Source organism: Scleropages formosus, chromosome 6, assembly GCF_900964775.1.
Source record: "Scleropages formosus chromosome 6, fSclFor1.1, whole genome shotgun sequence".
Taxonomy (NCBI): domain Eukaryota; kingdom Metazoa; phylum Chordata; class Actinopteri; order Osteoglossiformes; family Osteoglossidae; genus Scleropages; species Scleropages formosus.
The window spans coordinates 21086990-21107827 of NC_041811.1; the positions used below are offsets into that span (position 1 = coordinate 21086990).

A 20838-nucleotide genomic window follows, 5' to 3' on the forward strand; every position below is an offset into this window, starting at 1 on the left:
TTCAAGATAATAAGGAACACCTTTATTTTCCCTGTTAAGATTAGTTAAGAGGGTATTTTTAAAAAAACGGTACTTACCTTTGTAAGTTGCTGTTTCAGAACCACCGTGAAATTTTGATTGATTGCATGAAAACTTGTACAAATTACCCTCAAATTAAATTGCATAATTACATATGTAAAAACAAATGAGTGACACCTCCACCCTAATCACCAGTTATACATTTTAATCAAGGTACTAAGTACATAATTTACTCACATTTGCACTGACAAAAGTAAAAATTCACAATGTGCATGAATGCATCATGTGCCCTTAACCACATTCCACAACCTACAGCCAGTTCTTTTGTTTGTGCGTGTGTAACAGCATTGCCTATTAACTATACTCCTTTGTGCTCTCAAGTTAAAATCCATGAACTACTTTGGTTGTAGCAAAATGAAGAATCGCAGACAGGATGATCAAAACCACTATGAGTAAAAACTTGCCTGCTGCTGACAATGTTATCATTTTCATTAGCAGTTCTATCACTGGGTTTTACATAGTTAAATGGATTATGCTACAGACAAAGCCCCGGCTGAATGTCCAAGCTGCTGACATGTGCCAAGTTTTAGAGCCAGAGTTGCATTCAAAGTTTCAACCGACTGAAGTTCTGTGAGAATTCCCACTGCTTGCTAGCCGTGAGAAGGTGAAAGAGGGCTTGTTCATTTATCAGCTCTTTGGGCACGCGTGCGCCTGCAACGTGCCTTCGGTTTGCACTAACCTTCCGTATGCGAACCGGCGGTCTTTGTGGTGATCCCCAAAGGTGTCCCACAGTCGTAGGGAGACGCTGACCTCATCCACCACATCCCGTGACCTCTCCAGGACCTATAATTATACATTATATTTACGTACGACTAATGGTAATGAAAGTCAGACATGACACACTGTTGGAAGCAGAGCACATGCTTGCACATTTGCTGACCTGCCCCTTACCTCCTGGCAAACACGGTACTGGTCGATAGCCCAGACCGTGGGCACGTGGGTGGCCAGCAGCTGGTACTGTGAGAGGGTGGCATTGCAGGCACGGGCGCAGATCAGTCGGGTTTTTCCTGCCGCATTGTCCCCCACCACGACACACTTTATGGTCTCCACATTAGGGCGCTCATAGTCTGTGTCTATATCCATGGAGAGAGCCCTACCAGGGTAAGAAAGGGAGAGACGCAGAGAGTGTGAGGCCAAGGGTTTAACTACTCAGAGAGCTGCCAGTACATTGCTCCTCAGCTTCTGGATACAACCGAGATAGGAATTCTGTTCATAACTCCAAAGTCACGTTCATTACTAAATCATGTTCAAGAAAAGGTTGATAATACAGATGTTCCACAATTTATTAGGTTCTCAGATATAGTAATAGAAGTTAAACACACTTTGAAAGAGTCATTGTAATATTTTTATTAATTTCCAGCTACATTCCGCTTAAAAAAATATACTGAAAATAAAAAATGATTTGTCTCCACAAAATTCTATTCAGTCCAGATTGGTGACTTTTTCATCTCATAAATGTGCAACGTTCATACTCATTACTGATCTCTAGGAACATCAGACAAGAGTTGTAAACCCTGAAACGAGTTGTACTGTCACAGCCCTACACTTCTACTCTGTTTAGATACATTTAACTGACATCCATCAGCTGCATACATGCATACAACTGTGCCCTCTGCTACAAACACGCAAAACAATTTAGAAAAAATGTAAGTAAAGAAATGTAATTTAGAAAAATCAACTGAAACAAATACTGGTACCTTGGAAAATCTGAAACAAGAGGATGCAGCAATATAACATTTTCCACAGACACAAAATGCATTAGAACACTGGAAAACATCGAGCAACTGAACCCCGGAGGAAAGAAAGATTATAAATAACCTAATATACTTATCAATGATTGATGCGACTTAAATTGGTCCTTAATATAACAGGATTGCAGCAGGGGGCTGTGGTCCTAGTGTCCCCACTTGCAACGATTCACAGAATCAAGCTGTCACACTTGGATCACACAACAAGGGCTCACCCACAGGTCTCTAAAGGGCTATTTCTGTTGACTAGGCAACAGGGGGCAAGACTGTTTAATTACACATTTGGCTTTCAGATGAGTGCCTTTTCTCAATGAACTTCTACTGGCCAGTTATTACACGATCACTGCCTACCATCCGTGATTTCACTTTTAAAATTATTGTAATTCTTTTTCTTTTTTTTTTTTTTTTTTTTTTTTAAGGCTGAGAGAGCAGATGACAGCTTAGTATCCAAGGAGATTGTTCTGCCTAACAGCACACCATCTCCAACTAAAATGCAGAAACAAAAGTCTCTTCCCAAAAGTTTAGCCCTGGACATTCAGTGCAGTACGAACTGCTACGATTTGTAAAATCACGAGGTACCTTAAATGTACGAATTGCTTAATGGATACATCTGTTAACAGGTCAGGGTGGTGAAACGCAACAAATTCTACAGAAAAATCATACAAGACAGACATGGACTCCCAAAAGAAATTTCCATTTAAATAGGGTCCAAAGATGTAAACCAGAGCTTTGTTTCATACAGCGAAACAAACAACTTGTTTCATACAGTGGGCTGAACAGGATTCATGTCGCCTGCTGTAGGCCGGTTTTGTACATCAGTTCTGCATAACAGCAGAGACAATGACTAGCAGGGTGGGTGAGCACTATTCATAGCACTGTAAGTCATTGTGGCTATATTCACCTTTACTCCTATAGTGCTGTGTGCTGACGGTGTTGTTCATTTGTCGGCCGTTTGAGTCCCTTGAAAATTAACATGTTTTTAAACAAAATATAAATGAATAAAAAAGTGTCACTACAATACCGTGACATTTTTATACTATATTTATGTTTGTACTTGCCTAAGACCAGTTAGCTTCATCAACCATGAAGTTTGGAGCAAGCCAAGAGTACTGCCCTGAGTTGCTCCAGTAAAAGTTACCCAGCTGTGTACAGAAAAACAGGGAAAATATTGAAAGTTAACACTGCCTCTTCGAAAAAAAGTGCCAGAGAAATGTCATTGTCCTGTAGTGCAGTAAGCGCAGAGTAGTAAAGTTTTGCTACTAAGGCATAACAAAGCATTTTTTACATTTAACTGATGCTTTTTTCTAAAGCAGCTCAGCATTTTAAGCTATTTACCCACTTGTACAGCTGGGTATTTTCACAAGATCAGTTCACTATAAGTACCTTGATCAAAGGTACTACAGCTGGGACTCAAACTGTGACCTTTGGGTCCAAAGGCTGCAGCGTTATCCGCTATACTAGCAGCTCTCCCTTTTTGTCCACACTCCAGTCTCCCCACCCCCAACAGCACAGTCCAGGCGGGATGTTACAGTACTGGTCACTTGAGTAAGGTACTGTTGAACATTTGATCGTGGTACTAACTTACTATAAATTCACATATTCACATATTAATTTATTGCTTTAATATTAGTGTTATTAGTGCATCCCAATTCCCGATATAACTGTATGGATGTCAGCAAGTTCCAAAAGCTCTACAACAGGTTCCAATCTAGTTCACCATTTAGCACCACACAGTACATCACATCACTCAAAGTGACAAGGAAGTGTTATAATGAACAGATGAAAGCAGCAGCCAGTACACATTTTAGTGTGATCTGGGGTTAAGGCCACTGTTACAGCCTGCTTTTACCCCACGTTCGCCCCATTCTGCCTTACATACAAAACTAATTCAATCTCACGTGCAACAGTATTTTACAGGATGTAAATACAACAGCTTCTTTATGAAAAAAAGACCAGCGAAAGCCTTGCTTGCTTCCCTGTGGCTGCACGGTGAGACACTGCGCAGACGTGAGAGACTAATTGGTTTCCAGCAAGCTCAAAAAAAAATGATGGCAAAGTTGCCAGAATTAATGACTAAGGGAGCAAACTGCTGTCAGATCTTTGGTGGCACTGTAAGAATTTGTCGCTTGTAGTGATACAAAAGGCTCACACACAACGGCTCCGCACAAATAATGTGGCGGTGGATGTGTGATGCCGCTGGAAATTTGAATAAGCAATCATTCTCAGGCTAATTAGATGCTAATTAAATTTTAACATACGACTGTCTACATGAACAGACTGAAGGGCCACAATCAACAGCATTTGATAGCATGCCTGGAGAAACCCTCCGTCTGACGCAAAGTGTGGCGCATCTCACAAGATCTTTTCTGAATGAAAACGCAAGGAAGTGACCCGGTCCATTCATTAATTCATGATCCAGACACGACAGCTCCGCCCGCACATGGTCCAGCACACGGGATGGGAAGGATGCTCCTGCTGTCAGACTGGCCGATAGACTGTCAGTCACTGAACACGCAGTCATGCATCCCCATGCGTGCAGGCAGTATGTGTAGTTAAACGTGTAAAACAATACTCAGGGACTAACTACAGACAAAGCAGGCAAACGTCTGCAAGTGTTCAGCCTGTAAAGTGCTTTATGAAGCTAAACGTACACAACACACAAAAGTTATCGTGTAATTCGCAGCCCATGTTACAATCCCCGCACTGTACTCAACTGTTACAGCACATCCTCCCGTTTACTGATAAATGGGCACAAATCTCCAGCCGTTCATCTTCGTTATCTCCAGGCAACATCTTCGCTCAGGCTGTTAGGGGAAAGACAGGACAGGACAGGGACAGTAAGCGATTTTCAGCGACACTCCCATCCCCACCACAGCCCCCCACCCCGCCTCTGATTATGTAATGACATTGGCAGCAGCGACCGCAGCTCAGCCCTGATACACAACTCATTTTTGATGTCTCATGTGCCTCCACCCCAGCATTCCGACATTGCCCCACATTTGCCGCGTTGGCCAGCCCGTGCAGCTGCCCCCCATTTGGCGACAGGAACGCACAAGACACGTGTCACAATAGCGTGGGGCACGGGCGATCAAGCCGCGCGTGCCGTACCATTTGTCCTGGAACCGCGGAGCAGCTTTGCGAGGAGCAGCCCCCTCAGGCACTACAACCACACAGGCACGTTATGTAAGCAAGTCTGCAAATAAATAGGTCCAGGGAAAGCGCAGCACAGGGGAACGGGAGGAAGCACTGCGCTTCCGCTCGCTTAGCGCTGCCATCGCCTCGCTCCCATCGACTATCTACTCTGTACCCATGCTGCTCTTCTCAGAGTGGCACTAATGAACGACTTAATGATGCCAAAGGTTAGGCTGCAGCAAAGATGCAGGAGCAGCAACCGATTCGTGTGACCTGATATTCCCTCGACTTCATTCTGAGTCTCATGCTCATGCCATGTGGGAAGTCTGCTGGATCTCCACCAGCTGGTCCTTCTTCTAGGTCTGCTTCAGCTCAGAAACTCATGTGACCGCATGAGCGTGGAATGTTAAGAAGTGCGCTTGTTGTCGGAATGTGTTTGCTGATGCTCGTCTGCAATCAGGGAGGAGGACTGTAGTCCAGAGGGAAAGGAAAAAGCTAAAGTGGGAGAAACGGCTTACAAGACCTCAGCTGCCCCACAGGTGCATTAAACAGATTTAACAACACGACTGAAATAAATGCTGCCATGCACCGGCAACATTTTACAGTCAACATACCCTCCTGGATTTATAATGATCAAGACCACTCCTACCTCTTGGTAATGAGGTTGTGCTGCTAGTAAAAACTAACTTATTAAAAGTCTGACATCAGTGCAAGGTTGCTTACCTTGTGAAAAATCTGCTTACAATGTCCAAATATTTGGAATACCAGCACTGAGTCTTTATATACAAATTACTAGACTAACAGAATACTGCAGCTTGCGCCAACAACCCACCAGGAAAGAGCCTACTTGCATGCTCACCTTCCTCAGGCAGTCTAGCACACTGGAGAATAGGCGCACGGTAACCACAGTAATGCGTCCAGCATAGTTTCAGACATGTTAACATCTATGTGGGCATTCTGGCTGAGACACAAGCCATGCAAAGAAGAATTGTAACTAGGTCACTCATGCCAACTTGAGAATGAGTCAAACTAAAGCAATCCTGGGAATCTACGTCTTTTCAAAAACCCATTTTGCCACAGTCAAATGCAAACTTCAACGACAGGTCTTCTCCTAGCATGCCTAAAATATTCATGAGGTGCTCATGGGATGTGCCGAGTTCCAAATACTCAATTCTATAGGGGATCAGTTGCGTATTCAATCCAAAGGACATGTACCCACCACCAAATCTTAAATCTGATCGTCTAAGTGTCAGCTCAGATATCATGCAAGCATAAGCTTGTCTAGTTGCTGAAGAAGCAGCTGGCCTTCATACCATCTCTCAGAAAGCAGTAAAAATTTGTGCAAGGCCATGAACGTGATGTGTGCCGGCAGTTGCTTTGGTAAATGCTCTTAACCTCTTACTTATTTTACCTGTTTGGCACAATGTAGCCTGCTAAAACAAGCCATGCTCTGAGACACCCGCTGCGCCTCAAACTTTTTTGTAACAACGACATGGAACTTCTCCAGAGGAACAAATAATTTTTCATCGGAAAGAAAAGAGCTCGGCACTCCATGCAAGGATCAACTGGAAGTCCTGAAGTGATACTTCCGACAGTTGAGAAGAAAAAAATGATGTTCAGTATAATCAACTACAGTATCATAATCTAACTGGATGCCCTGAAAATAAATAAATAAACTGGGTTTGATAAAAATCCAGCGACTGTTTCCAATAATTCCAACTGTTCCTGAAATACCTCCAGTTTACACAGAGAAAGGGTTATTATAACCTGTTTTTGTACTAATGCTCAAACTAGTAAAATCTCCAAGCAAGAGAGCTGTGATGCACCTTTTCATCAGACAGCTTCTCATAACACTTCTAAGATGGGCATCATAATGTAGCACATAACCTTATTCACATTTATTCATTTAGCTGATGCTTTTCTCCAAAGCGACTTACAACGTTAAGCTACTTACAATTATTTAGTCATTTAAACAGCTGGGTAATTTTACTGGAGCAATTTTGGGGTAAAGTACCATGCTCAAGGTACTACAGCAGTAGGTTTGAGCCTTTGGGTTCAAAGGCAGCGACTCTAACCCCTACACTACCAGGGTCCCCAAAAGCAGGGGTGTCATTTGAGCTGGATCCAAACCAGCAACCTAAGGATGTCAGCTCTGGGCTTCTTCTGCAGTCTGCCACACTATACCACCTGAGCTATCGAAGGCACACTTCCCTTACTGTAGAGGACTTACATAACTTAAGAGGTTTATCTATTTACACAGCTGGTCGTGCTGAAACAGTGCAGGTTTTCTTGTAAAAGAGCATCTGGAACGGGAGCAGCTCATCAAGTGTGCAGTTTTAGCCACTGTGTAACCTGCTGTCAGACTATACACACCATCATTTCTGTAGCTGGGCATAAAAGAAGTAAAAAGACATTAAATCCTTACAAGAGCTACTTCTGATGGATAACTCTAGACTAGGGTGACCTAAAATGGAACATGTGTGCGTACCTTGTTCTAGTGACTTCACAAACACACAGCAGGGCTAAGAACCTCCGTGCAATGACACGTGTACTGTTATGCCCACCGTCCTGATTAAAATGGGTCGGGGAGGTGCGGCACATAAAAGCAAAAAAGGCACTTTTTCGCGCAACTGGTCCTCCGCCTATAATTGCATTATAAAGCTCTGAGGCGTTTTAACCACTTGGAAGCAGCGCTGCCGTTTATAAATGAAGGGGCGCTTTAATCGTACCTGAAGCCCTGCGGTGCCGCGCGGCGCGATGCGATACGATCCAGTGCGCGGGGAGGGGGTGGGGCGAGCGTCACCGCAGTGGTGAAAACAGAACGCGTGAACGGCGAGTCCGGAAAGAGAGGGAAGAGCATCGCCTGTGAAGCCGTCTAACGTATACAAGAAGATCTAGTGAATAGGGTGTGCGTGCGTGCGCGCAGGGGGTCGGCTATGAAAGCATGCTGCCAGCAACGTGACTCGCCATGCCATGGCATCAGTCGTTGTATACAGTATCGGTGCCTGCCTGCCTACGTACCTTCCGACCGCTGCAGGATTGACCCACATGCCACTGCGGACTGTCTGTGGCTCCAGGCTCCCGCTGCCCGACTGCTGGGCAAGAGGAGAGGGCGGATCCGAGGAGAGCAGTGAGAAGGAAGCCTGGCGGCTCTGGAAGTTGAGTGTAACGAGACAGAGAAAGTCGGCGCCGTCAGTCGCTCAGTGAGTCACGACCCAGGCTGCGTCTCCGTGTCCATCCTTCGCCCGGAGCGGAGGGACACACGACACGCCGGTCTCGAGTCCGCGCTGCTGCTGCTGCTGCCCGGCAGTTGGGCCGCACCTCCGATGCTCTCCGTTGCTGCGAGCAGTCTGTGTCTGCGGTCAAAGTTTCTTTCCGACCGAAGCCCCACAGCCTTTTTATTTCAATGAGCTTCTGCTTTTGTTTTTGTTCTTCCAGCTGATATCCCCCCCTCCCACTCGCGCCCCCACGCAGTCCTCTGTAGTTTTGCGTCACGGTCTCCAACCCAGCCCACTGAAGTAGTGAATGACACCGTACGCGCGCACGCGGCGGAACACAGGCATCCCAGGCAACAGCGATTCCGACGTGAAACACTCACTGTGTACACGAAACAAACACATAGCCGCCCCCGATATTTCATCATCGTCGTCGTCATCGAGGCACACAAATACAGAACTCGATGCAGTGAGTTTTTTTTTTTTTTTTGGCACTTGAGCCCCCTGGTTGTGTTCCAGTCAAACAGACACAACTGATGATGATCACCTGGATCACTGACCGTTACCCGTTTTGCTCAAATTTTGTACATCTGCGATGTATGCGGTCAGACCTGTTTGGAACTAGGAAATAAATAAAATGAATCATGGTGAGGCTATAGCAAAGAGCGCACCCCCCCATACACACATCAAAAGTGAAGAACTTGCCATAATAACTAGGAACAAAGTTAGTTAAAGGTGCAAGACAACATGAGGTAATGATGTATATTTTATAAATGCTTTATTAACAATTATAATGAGCTGCCCAATTCTGGATAGGAAACCCAAAAACAAAGCTGTAAGGTGCACAGAACAGCAGACCAGCTCTGTCCTTCTGAGCCCTGGTGGTGGCGCACAAGGGGCTGTAGGATGACAGTGATGCAGAACCAAGTGAACTGCTTACCTCTGGTGCCATTCGGTTACAGCCGTCTTTTATTATTCTTCTCTTAATCTTAAAACTATTTTGTTTAAGTCGTACTTCTTGTTGCTCTAATGGGAACCTTTTAGGATTCAAGCTGCCAGCCTTCATGTTAAAAGAGCATGGCATTAACCACGATTCTCTGTACCGACCAACAATCCTGGAGTTTACAGCTATAATACTATACACAGAATTTTACATATTGGTAACTCAAAGGTCCCCATAGTGTGTGTACATGTGAGCGAATGAGTGTTTGTAATTGTTCAGCGAGGGACTGGTGTCCCGTCCAAGGCGTGACCTGCCTCACACCTTACGGTTCCAGCACAGCCTTCTCTGCTACTCTGTGCTGGACAAATGGTTCTTAAGTACAGAGAGATGGACTGAAGTTTACATTTACCTGTTTTGTGTAGAAATTCATATTTATTTTTTTCAAATTAATTCTGAAATTAATTACTAAACTTTCACAATTTTGCACAGGAATATTGCGACCAATGTCAATTTAAACAGGCATAATATGAAGAGCTGTCCCCAAAGTACTTAAGCTCTAATTGTCTCCTCCCAGGATTTGTGTACAACCCCTGAGTACTACTGCTGCTTTTCTGGATCTTCCAATACTTGATGATTTGTGATGCCCTCAGTAAATGTTACACATTGTGTGCCGCTGTCAAGAAATACAAGAAAAAGTCAGTCTGGCCTTGTCTCAGAGGTGAGCTGCTGAGATGTTGAAAGTCTGCTGGAGTCACAGCACAGGCTTTGGAATTAGGAATTTCATTTGCGTCCTCTACTGGTAGGTCTCTGTATTGCTCATGGTTAATATGAATAAATAATAAAGCTAAAAATTGTTCTTGAGGAAATCACTTTGGTTAAAAAAGTGTGAGAGGAGATCAGTGGCTAGATTCTGAACCATAAAGCTCAGAAAGCCACGTAAGACAGTCATTTAAGAGATCATCTCGTGTTACAATTGCTCTTGCATACATTACATTGCAGCGTATTATAAAGACTGGTGAATCTTTATTGGAGAAATTTAAATAGTTATTCTAAGGTCCTGCTCTCCAGTGGGTCTGGGGTTCGAGTCCCGCTGGGGGTGCCTTGCGGCGAACTGGCGTCCCATCCTGGGTGTGTCCCCTCCCTCTCCGGCCTTACGCCCTGTGTTACCGGGTAGGCTCCGGTTCCCCTTGACCCCGTATGGGACAAGCGGTTCCGAAAATGTGTGTGTGTGTGTATTCTAAGGTTAAGTTCTGGGCTGCTTTGCTGGAGGGGACTTAAGATACCTGTTGGCCTTCCTCAGCCCACCGGGTAGGAATTATGTGACATTCACAAGATCATAATTGCTGGATTTAATTGGTTCTGTGCTCCTCAGGATCTGAGACTAAACATTGGACCCATTGGCCAATTTGTGTTACCCTGGCTTCCTTATCAGAGACTGATGACACGGTGGCACAGCGAGTAGTGCTGGTGTCTCACAGCACCTGGGTGGCGTGAGAGGACATGGGTTTGATCCATGCTCAGTCTGTGTGGAGTTTGCATGTTCTCCCCATGTCTGTGTGGGTTTCCTCTGGGTGCTCTGGTTTTCTCCCACTGTTCTAAGACAAGCTGTTCAAGTTCCCCGATTGTGTGTGAGTGACAGAGAGAGTGTGTTCTACTGATGTATGGATGAGTGACCTGTTGTAAGTAGTGTATCTAGCAGTGTAAGTCACCTTAGGGAATAAGGTGTGTGGCTAGTAACGCTACATAGTATCCAGTGTAAGTCACTTTGGAGAAAAGCATCTTCTAAATGAATAAAAGTAAGTAAATGATGGTGTGGCACAGCAGAGACTTAAACTAGGGTCCCCACCACACAGAGGACAGCAACTTACCAGTGTATAATGGCAGGACCCCAGAAACATAGCGCTTCCTAAACTTCTCAGTTCAGATTTTTTTCAAACAGAGCTAATGAAATGTGCTAGAGGAATGTCCATTGGCCACATGTCTTTTTCTCAGAGAGACAGTGACAAGGCACCACCTAGCATTAAAACAAGGCATCGCTTTGTGCCAAGCCCTTAAACAGCATAGAAACTATCCTCACTAAGACAAACCAAAATGATAAGGCAAGTGACTTTTTTTTTTTTTTTTTTTTTTAAATAAAGAAGACAGCCTAGATAGAACTTTTAGGAGAAAAACAGCATGACTCCCACCCTACCCAGTCAGCAATTGGAGAGATCACCAGCTTTCTCACATTTTTGTCAGCATTGGAGGGTTCTGCAATTCTTCCCTCCCTGCACTAGTTAGGAATCGCACTTTCAATAGTTACCATAGTTGTGCGCCATGAGAAAGCTATGCCCTTTGGCCCCCTTGGCGACACTCAAATAGTGCCAGTGGGAGTAGCATGGCAACGGTGCCTGGGTGAAAAGGGGGCCTTGAGGGTCTGTAGGCCAGGGGACTGGGGCTGGTACCAAGCTTGGAGGCGCTCCCGTGCTGACCTCACTAAGAGCACGTATTTCATGCTTCTGTGACACGTATCAGTAAAAGCACGATTAAAAGCGCACTCTATATCCTCTAGGACTGTCTTTCAGCTGTAAAGTTGAATATATTTCAGTCTTTCAGACAGAGATCAGATACTCCAAGAACGTATAGCAACAGTTAAAGTTGTGAAGCTGCCTGTTAGAGCATCGACTCTCTCATACAGCTAATGGGGAGTCCCTCGGTCAGTAGAGCCCTCTGTCAAAACACTGAGAAGCCAGTCTACTAAATGGAGCAAAAGGGATGGCACACTGCCCGAGTCCCTAGGGCCTTCCCACTTGCAGTCCAGCATCCACATGGCCACTTTTCTTCATCCCCCATTTCTCGACCATGTGGGCTAAAGAAGACACGGGCAGCTGCGTCCATCTCGATCCCCTAGTACACTGGCACAAATGCCAAAACTCCAAGTAAAAGATCCATTTTTGGAAATAGTGAAAATTTCAGAGGCTGTGGTCCACACACACACACACACACACACACACACACACACACACACACACACACACAATGTCCACAACCACTTGTCCCGAGGCGAGCTGGAGCCTAACCCGGCAACACAGGATGCAAGGCTAGAGGGGACACACCCCGGACAGGATGCCAGTCCACCACAAGGCACCCCCAGCGGGACTTGAACCCCAGACCCAACACACAGCGGCCCTGGTCAAACCCACTGCCCCCCCCGCGGTCCATATATTGGATATTGCGTAAAGAGATGGGACAAGCGGTTCAGACGATACCTGTGTGTGTGTGTGTGTGTGTGTGTGTGTGTGTGTGTGTGTGTGTGTGTGTGAGAGATACCACCCCTCTACATTTTGGCATTATCTTGGGCTGGGTGACTACATTCTGTGTCGCCACAGGACAGTCTGTCATTACTGGACACCCCAAGCTTAGGAACACCTGACAGAGCATGCTCACACCACAGTACCTGGATGAGTGTGGTGTAGAACTACCGTTCCTGTGAAAAGCACATGGAGTGAAGAGACCTGTGATGATAATGGAGAGAGGGGAGAGGAAGAGAGATAAAGAAAGTAAAAGAGTCCTGCTAGACCAGAGACAAGATAAATCAGCCTTTTTTCAAACTGATTCAGAGGGCAGAACATTTTAGCATCACTCTTTATTCACTCCATTTACTTACAGAGGTTAGTCCAGGGAACTCACAGATATTAATTTACCATAATACGAACAAAATCCAACAGAAGTCCCATACCATAGCAAAAGTTAGGAAACCCATCTTTACCCACTTTTCTCCTCTGAGTTTTTGCTCTCATAGGCAGCTTTTGAGCAGCTTGCCTCATACGGAAGCCATAATTATTAAATTATTGGCAGCTAGAGTTCATGCACTAACAACTGGCATGAGTTAAGCAATGGGCTAAGTCCTGGAGTAGCATCCAACTGATGTAACCCTTCCCTGCTCCAAGTTTCTGCCTCCTGCCAACTCACACTCTGCAATCCCATACATCATAACTATACATTTGCCAAGGCACAGTAAGCACATTAGTGCCGATTTTGCATGCACACAGACGTTTCTAAAAGTAGAACATTATACTTTTGTGTACAAACCCAAGAGGGATCTACAGGAAAAACCAATCTACATGACCTTATTGTGTATAAAACACACTCAAGAGGAAAGCTGTTGCTAGGTGTTAGCAGTCCAGCACAACGGCTCTGGAGAAGTGGCTGAAGCTCTACTGACGAGCCAAATCTCTAATTAACCCAAAACACCCACTGGCACACTAGATTACTCAGATTCTCTCTGTTTTGTCGGCCATACTCAGAAGCCAGTGACTTCAAGCACCAGGTAACATCATGAACTTGCATCAAAATGTTTTCCACAGTCCCAGGAGGGGCTACACACTCAAGGAAGCTGCTCCTGCTTTGATCCATATGTATACATTGGTTTATACTATGCACAAAAATCCCTGTGCTAGATAACACTGATTGCAGCTGGCTTTGTTTTTACACAGAGCTAGACAGAAAACCAACACATTAAAATTATATTGTGAAATATTAAGGTTAAGGGGGTGTGGTGGCGCAGTGGGTTGGACCACAGTTCTGCTCTCCCATGGGTCTGGGGTTCGAGTCCCGCTTGGGGTGCCTTGCGACGGACTGGCGTCCTGTTCTGGGTGTGTCCCCTCCCCCTCCGGCCTTACGCCCTGTGTTGCCAGGTAGGCTCCGGTTCCCCGTGACCCTGTATGGGCCAAGCGGTTCTGAAAGTGTGTGTGTGTGTGTGTGTGTGTGTGTTAAGGTTAAACTTGGTATGAAATACAGAAGGAAATTAATGTTAAGTAATGATTACCATGTGAACTGGTCTCGAAGGAAAATGTTGCCTTTACCAATGACTCTGGAGGCTGCCAGTCTCTCAATCTGCATGTGGTACAACACAATGAAAATTCCAAATGTTTCTACCTTTCTTCAATATGCAATCCACAGAAAAAGTCAGTGAGAAATTATTGCTGTGTCTAAATGATATTACCCAGTATGAATATTTACACCTTTAAAATTGTAAATGGAACTTCTACATAAATAATTCCACAAACTAGACATACTGTAAGATCTCTAGAAACATGCAAAATAAGTGTCTAAAGAGACTGATAACCAAAACAAAAATTAACAAAAGGTATTTAGCAAGCCAAGAAAAGTACAGTAGCATGCAAACCTTCTAAACAATTAAATTTCTCAAGAGTAAAGTTAAGAAAGGCTAATAAAGTTATTACAGCTCTCCAGATTCTAACTACTAAGAAATGTACTGCATATTTTGCATTCCCTGGTGTTGTTACATACAGAAGTAGATTTTTTATAAGTTTATATAAAAAAAGCATGTACTCCAGTGAAAGTATCTCGAAAACCTAACACCAGCAGCAACTTTGATAATGTCTTTTAACAGACAATTTAAAAGTTACCTTTCTCTGCATCCAGGTTCATAAAAATAAAAAAAAAAATATATAACACAGACGCCCTGTGTTACCGGGTAGGCTCCGGTTCCCCGTGACCCCGTCTGGGACAAGCGGTTCTGAAAATGTGTGTGTGTGTGTGTGTATATAACACAGTGAGATCTTTTTCAAAGTATGTATATTATATTGCCAAAGAAAGAAATAAAAATAAATAGATCAATAAACCCAAAATGTTATTTGTATATGGCTTGTCATAGCAAACTGTTCAGAACTGTCACAATCCTTTAACAATAACGTAACCCTGTTTTGATATTTATATTTCAGAATTGACAGGAATGTTAAAGTATATAGCAGCATATTTGGACAGAGTTCCCTGAAAAGCGATGGAAAAATCCATGCTGGTGCCAGGTTATTTCTGGATGGTGCAAGAAGCCTGGTTCCCATGGAGGTTGCCTTGGGTTGGCAACATTCATTTCATACTGTGACCACATGTCATTCACAACAACACAGTGACAAGCCTCAGAGTGACCGTACTGTGAATGATAACGAGCCAAGAGGCTAAAGGGGTGACAACACTAGTCTGTTTGTCACCTGCAACATGTAAAGTAGAAAATGTTGCTTATACTGCGCTACATTTTGTAGAAATAGGTACTTCTTCTGCCTCACAGCTTCTGGGTTCTGATATTCATGTGGGTTTCCTCCCACAGTCCAGAACCGTGTTTCAGGTGAACTTGTTACTCTGATTTGTTTTCCGTGTGTGTGTGTGTGTGTGTGTGTGTGTGTGTGTGTGTGTGTGTGTGTGTGTGTGTGTGTGTGTGTGTGTGTGTGTGTGAGTGAGATAGAGAAAGATTTTCTTATGCTGGACTGGCTTCTCATCAGGTTAGTACCTTTCCTTATGTCCTATGCTCCTGGAAGCAGCCCTGAACCACAGTAACCCTGCACTGGAGAAGGGGTTATTGACAATGGATGAATGAATGAATGAATTTTGTGGAAAACAAAACGTTGTCTTTGTTTGCCACCTTTTTCTACTGGATGAATCAGAATTGCAAGGTCAAGTGGCAAGTTTGCAGACTTACGAAATGGTTTTCCTGTAAAGTCAAATGCAATTTCATCGGCTGCATCAGAGATGAAATTGCATGTTTCTCTGAACAGCTCCTTCAACATCGCTCACCCCACTGGAGTCACATGCATTCCATGTATTTCATGACAAGCAGACTTGTTAACAATAAGGAAAGCAATGAGGCACAGATCAACAAAGAGGAGGGCTTAAGGAACAAACTGCCTAAAACTAACTGCCTCAGAACTTGAAAGTATCACCACATTTGGGCTAACCTCTGCTGTCATACTGAGCCACTGTATGTTAGACTTGACATAAAGTCTTATAGAAAGATCAATGAGGAGCATGTCAGTCAAACAGCAAAGCATGCTACCTTCTGTTCTATCAAAAACAAAACATTTAGTGCCTCTTGTTCACCTGCTGGTTTTCCAAAATTTAATTCTGACTTCAACAGGGACCGTCTGTGTCTTCAACAGGGAGCACAAGGGAGACGGTCCTTTCCCACTCACAGCATTAAAGCCTTTAACCAGCCCGCAGTGTGCAGAAAAGCACGAACAACCTACGGTTCCAAGTCATGACTCAAGCAGTGTGTCAGCAGTGCTGCCTCAGTGCTCAGAACTTGAAAAACAATTGCACCGATCCAGAGTGGCATGCAGAAGATATATTTTTTCTTCAGACCCATTTAGCACAAACACTGTTACCCAAGCTGGGTGTGTGTCTGCGTGGCAACCGGCCTCCTTTCCCTGCACGACATCTACTCCACCCTTTGATCCAGCAGTACACAATGCCTACTGGCTCTGTTCCTCTAGAATTTTTCCAACCACAAAATGTTGACACTTCAGTAACTGATGCTTCCAACTGTCACGCAGAAATGCTTTACGAGGCAGTTAATGTGAGAATGTAAACGTGTGCTTAAAAAAACGCCACTGCACTGACATAACAAAGCATGTAAATAGAAAGAAACAATGCAAGGCTGAGGCATCACTGATATTGTGCTCACGTAAAAGTCTGTCGGTCTAAGTCCCTTTCACCTTACTTGTGCTCTCTTTAGGCAAGACTCTCCCTCGGTCACGCCAGCCGACTTTCTCAGACCCGAAAATGATGTAAATATCTGAAAGAATGTGGTAAAGATTAGGTTTTGCACGTGATGGTGAAACTAATGCAAATGCTGCCCTTCCCATGTGCCAGCAACAAGGTGGGCTGACCAGTGGAACCGATGGAGCTTCTTAATTCTAATTTAATTAAAGTGTTGCTGATTTGAAGGAGCCAAACAGGATCTTATTAAAGGCAACCAGGAAGCTTTGACTTCTTGGGGGCCCTTAGGCTCCAGTGTGAATTCAAACAAACCCTGGAGGGGAGCAAATAATATATGGAAGCAAACACACCACATTTGACCAATCTCTCTGCTAAGCAGCCTTGTAATCTTTTACAATATAAGCATTTAAAAAGGAACAAAATTCATTACTTATTATTCAAACTCACAAGCCTGAAGTACTGTGTAATCTAGAGACAGGATAACAGAACTATAACCAAAAAAGTACATTATTTAGAGTACTGATCTATACATCTACCCTGCATTTTTAATAAAAAAGGATATATTTCAATTTAAAAATAATTCAAATCATAAGCATAAAAAAAATATTTTCTTGTGTCCATCTTTCCAAAAGCTAGCTGTATTTCCCAAGAACATTACATTTACTTAAAGTAATATTGGCATTTATTAAGTATACTCATTTATTGATGTGCATGTAAAACAAAACAGATTTGATTTTCAGCTGTTCCTGCCTTTTTTCAGAAATCACAGAATTTGCACGGAACTGCACAAAATTCCCTTGCTAAGACAGCATGAAGAAATATGGTTTCTCCAATGGTAGAGCACTGGAGGACTTGAGTGGCTTCCTGTTGAGGGTGAAGACAGTACCATAATATGACATGCCATTCCTCAAGACTTAAATTTCTTAAATTAGCAATAAAAAAGGGAAACATGAACACATACTTCATTCAGTTCAAAAATTACAGTATGGTGTTTTGTATCTTCCGCCATCCATCTTTGCTGAAGCTGTTGAAGTTTGTCAATAGAGTTATGTAACTGACAGTCATAACCACAGCACTCAGTTAGTCCTGATGTTGGGTGGGGAGGATATTTAAAGGAACACAGACTGCAGAAGTCCTGGATGACCTCCTTTTCTCAAGCCAGACATAAATACTCCACACACAGCGACACAGCTATATTTCCATGTGTACGTGTCTATGTGTGTGCTAGTCTGTGGTAGACTGGAGCAGATATTTCAAAACTGTCATGCTCAGAATAGTTATGGTCAATTATTATAATGCTCAAGTCAAAGAGTTTTCACGTTGTAATATGGCCTTTTCCTACATAGACCATGAGACATACCCCTACATTTCTAGGAATTCATTGTCTAGATACAAATGAAATATGTTCCTGCAACAGGATTTCTACAAAAATGGAAACTTATTACACGTACCAACCAATGAATACAGAAAGCATGTTCAAGTTCATCCACAGCTTCAGGGGAAATCAGCTACTATAACACTAAATTAATCAATCATTTTTATATTGCTGTACACCGATGTAGTCCTGAAAAAGATTGTATAAAAGAGTAATGCAATGTATCTTGGGAGGGAAACAACACATTACACCATCAAGCTGCTTGTGAAATAGTGAAGATCCATACTTAGCATTTGACATGATCAGTAAGTCAAGTTCAATACATAGCAACTTAGATTTGTTTAACAAGAATAACTGCTTGGAGAAAATAGTTCAAAACAGAGAAAGGTGGATTAAGCGTTCTGTCTGGATTAATGAAGAAGTCTCAGATAGGTTAAAATACATGTAAAAGTTAAGTTTTTACGGGGTTTCAAATGAAGACAAGTAGTTTAGAATCACTAAACATTACTGCTACTGTTCTGTAGCAAAAACTGTGATTGAAATTGCTCAGGTTACTGCGCTACCATGTGGCAGAGAACCATTGGATTGATTTTATAAATCTGATCAGCCTTGATTGAAACAGTAGGGAAGGCTTTTAGCAGGTCAACTTTTGCTCACTAAAACTGCTCAGTTTTGCCATTCAAATCTTAACCTGAACCTTATAGAATGCCACAGAACAAGCACAGTAAACACAATATCTCAGAGGTCCACATTTCTCAGTCAGTTTTCATTGCCATTCCTTTCCCATAGTCCACCCAAAAACCCAACCCCAAGCCCCACAAAGCTCTCCCTCTGGCTCTGCAATCCCTCTTTTGACCCAAAAAATTAACAATTTAGTTTTCTGGGTCTTTCCCTTGAATAAAACTTTTTTTTTTGTAAACAGACACACAGCTGAACAACAACATGAGCTTCTGCCAAGAGAAAAAGCAAATCTCTTCAACTGCTACCCTTCTGGCACTTTGTTCTTTTGGGACTTATATTTTTGAAAACTGCAAATAACATGAAGAACATTATTTATTTTCCTAAAATCAATAAATAAGGACACAAAACATAACATGTGGTAAAGTGTCTAAATTTATTCTGTTCCATAATTATTCAACTGACAGCACTCTTCTGTTTGAAGAGGGCTCACATTCAGATGCTGCCCCCACCCCATATATTCATAGCACACTGGGAGATATTGCTCAATAGAAAGGCATCTCTTGTTATATGGCTTCCAGCTGTGTGGGACTAGCAGGCCCCTAGACTCACTACCAGGATGGAATGTCTGATATATCACAGCAATAGGAGCCCCCAGTTTCCAACACAATCCCAGCTCTTTCCACCAAGCAATGAATTCCACAGACCTGGCTTCACCCACCACCAAATGGTCCAAATTTCAAAACAGATAACATAAGTAGATTTATCATTAAAATAGATTCTGAACCAGTTGACAGTGCAGAGCTGCACTCCTTGGCAATGCCTATTCAGATGAAATGTACATTTACATTTGTTCATTTAGCAGACACTTTTCTCTACATGTACGTAACCTTAAATAAATGGATACTCAAAGAGCAATCACACAAAATTAAGTGGTCCCAGCTTAACAAGCTCTACTATGCAGGATTTCCTTGATTTTTGAAAAAATTTGATCCTTAATTCTTAAACAATTAAGAATGTTAGCAAAATAGAAATGTGATAGGGCTTGCAGTTTTTACCTGATGCCAGGGACATGGAGAGATTCGGTACGAAAACGTGAGTGCTATGTGACACTGCATTAAACAGTCAATATGGTAGAAAAAGAATATAGTATATGTACCCCTTTAGTTTGTCAAAGTACAAAAAGCTAGGAACTAGCTACTAAAGAACCAAGTATTTTGATTTTTTTTTTCATGCTGAAACTATAGCAAATGTTTTCAACTTGCAAAGCAAGGGTCAGTTGGTTTTGTCATACTCTAGCTCAGCAAAAAAGACCAGCAAAAAGCCACTGGAGTGAACAGAAGCATGTTACCTTTATAATCATGCATGGTTTACCAGTGAATTAGGAGCCAGTTTAAAATGAGACTAATACCTTTTAACATCACATCTGATCACAAGCTTCTCAGACAAAAAATGAGTATAAGGCTGTAATATTAATGATCCGTGATAAAAGGATTTATGGGGCAGCAAGTAATTGTGAACTATGCCTGATAACGAAACCCACCAAATATCATAATTCACTAGAAGTTCCCAGATTTACTGTAACAGTAGCCAGCCTGTGTTATGAGCTACAGAGAAGACACACTTATACCATTGTTGCTTCCTATCCAATCTGATTAATACTACATTATTCTGCAATAAGCTACCCAGTCTAATTTGGCACCACATGGGTCAAAACCAGTTTATTGGAAAAGAACCATCCAATGTTTGTCAGCTGCACCAGCAAAATTTAAATACCAGATATTTACAACAAGCATCTGCAATTTCCTGTCCCCCCATTTAAAGTCATGGCAAATAAACAGCATGGGATAAACTAACAGTGAGTACAATAGTATCAAACACAAAGGAAACACATATAAAGGGTTGTTTTAGGAGTTGTATGCCTGTCTTTTTCCTGCTATTCTTCAGAATTGCATGATAATTCTATCATATTTGTATTAACAAATCTTTCATTGCTCTTACCCTTCAGTTCCCTCGTATTGTCTCGTAAAAATTTAAAAAAAGAAAAATCATTGACTCTTCAATGAATTAGTCTTCTTATACTGTATACTGCGGTCTATTAATTTCTTCTGCACTTTCCTAGCCATCAGGCATCTGGCATAATGAAGGAATATCCTTCAGCACACAGTGTCTTCC

The 20838-nt window shown here is 42.9% G+C and overlaps 1 protein-coding gene across 3 annotated transcripts in view; it reads right to left on the reverse strand.

Moving 5' to 3' along the window:
• LOC108925057 (rho-related BTB domain-containing protein 1-like) overlaps positions 1–20838 on the reverse strand; it is a 41259-nt gene that overhangs the window by 19048 nt on the left and 1373 nt on the right. Inside the window, exons 1-3 of one of the 3 annotated variants that reach the window (XM_018736768.2) lie at positions 7980–8429; positions 970–1171; positions 758–861 (exon numbers count right to left, since the gene is read on the reverse strand). In XM_018736768.2, coding sequence (XP_018592284.1) covers positions 758–861; positions 970–1171; positions 7980–8008 — 335 coding nt within the window. In that variant the 5' untranslated portion in view covers positions 8009–8429. Of the gene's footprint in view, positions 1–757; positions 862–969; positions 1172–4540; positions 4675–7979; positions 8430–20838 lie in introns of those variants that run through there. The other 2 variants (XM_018736770.2, XM_018736769.2) reach the window with 2 other exon arrangements.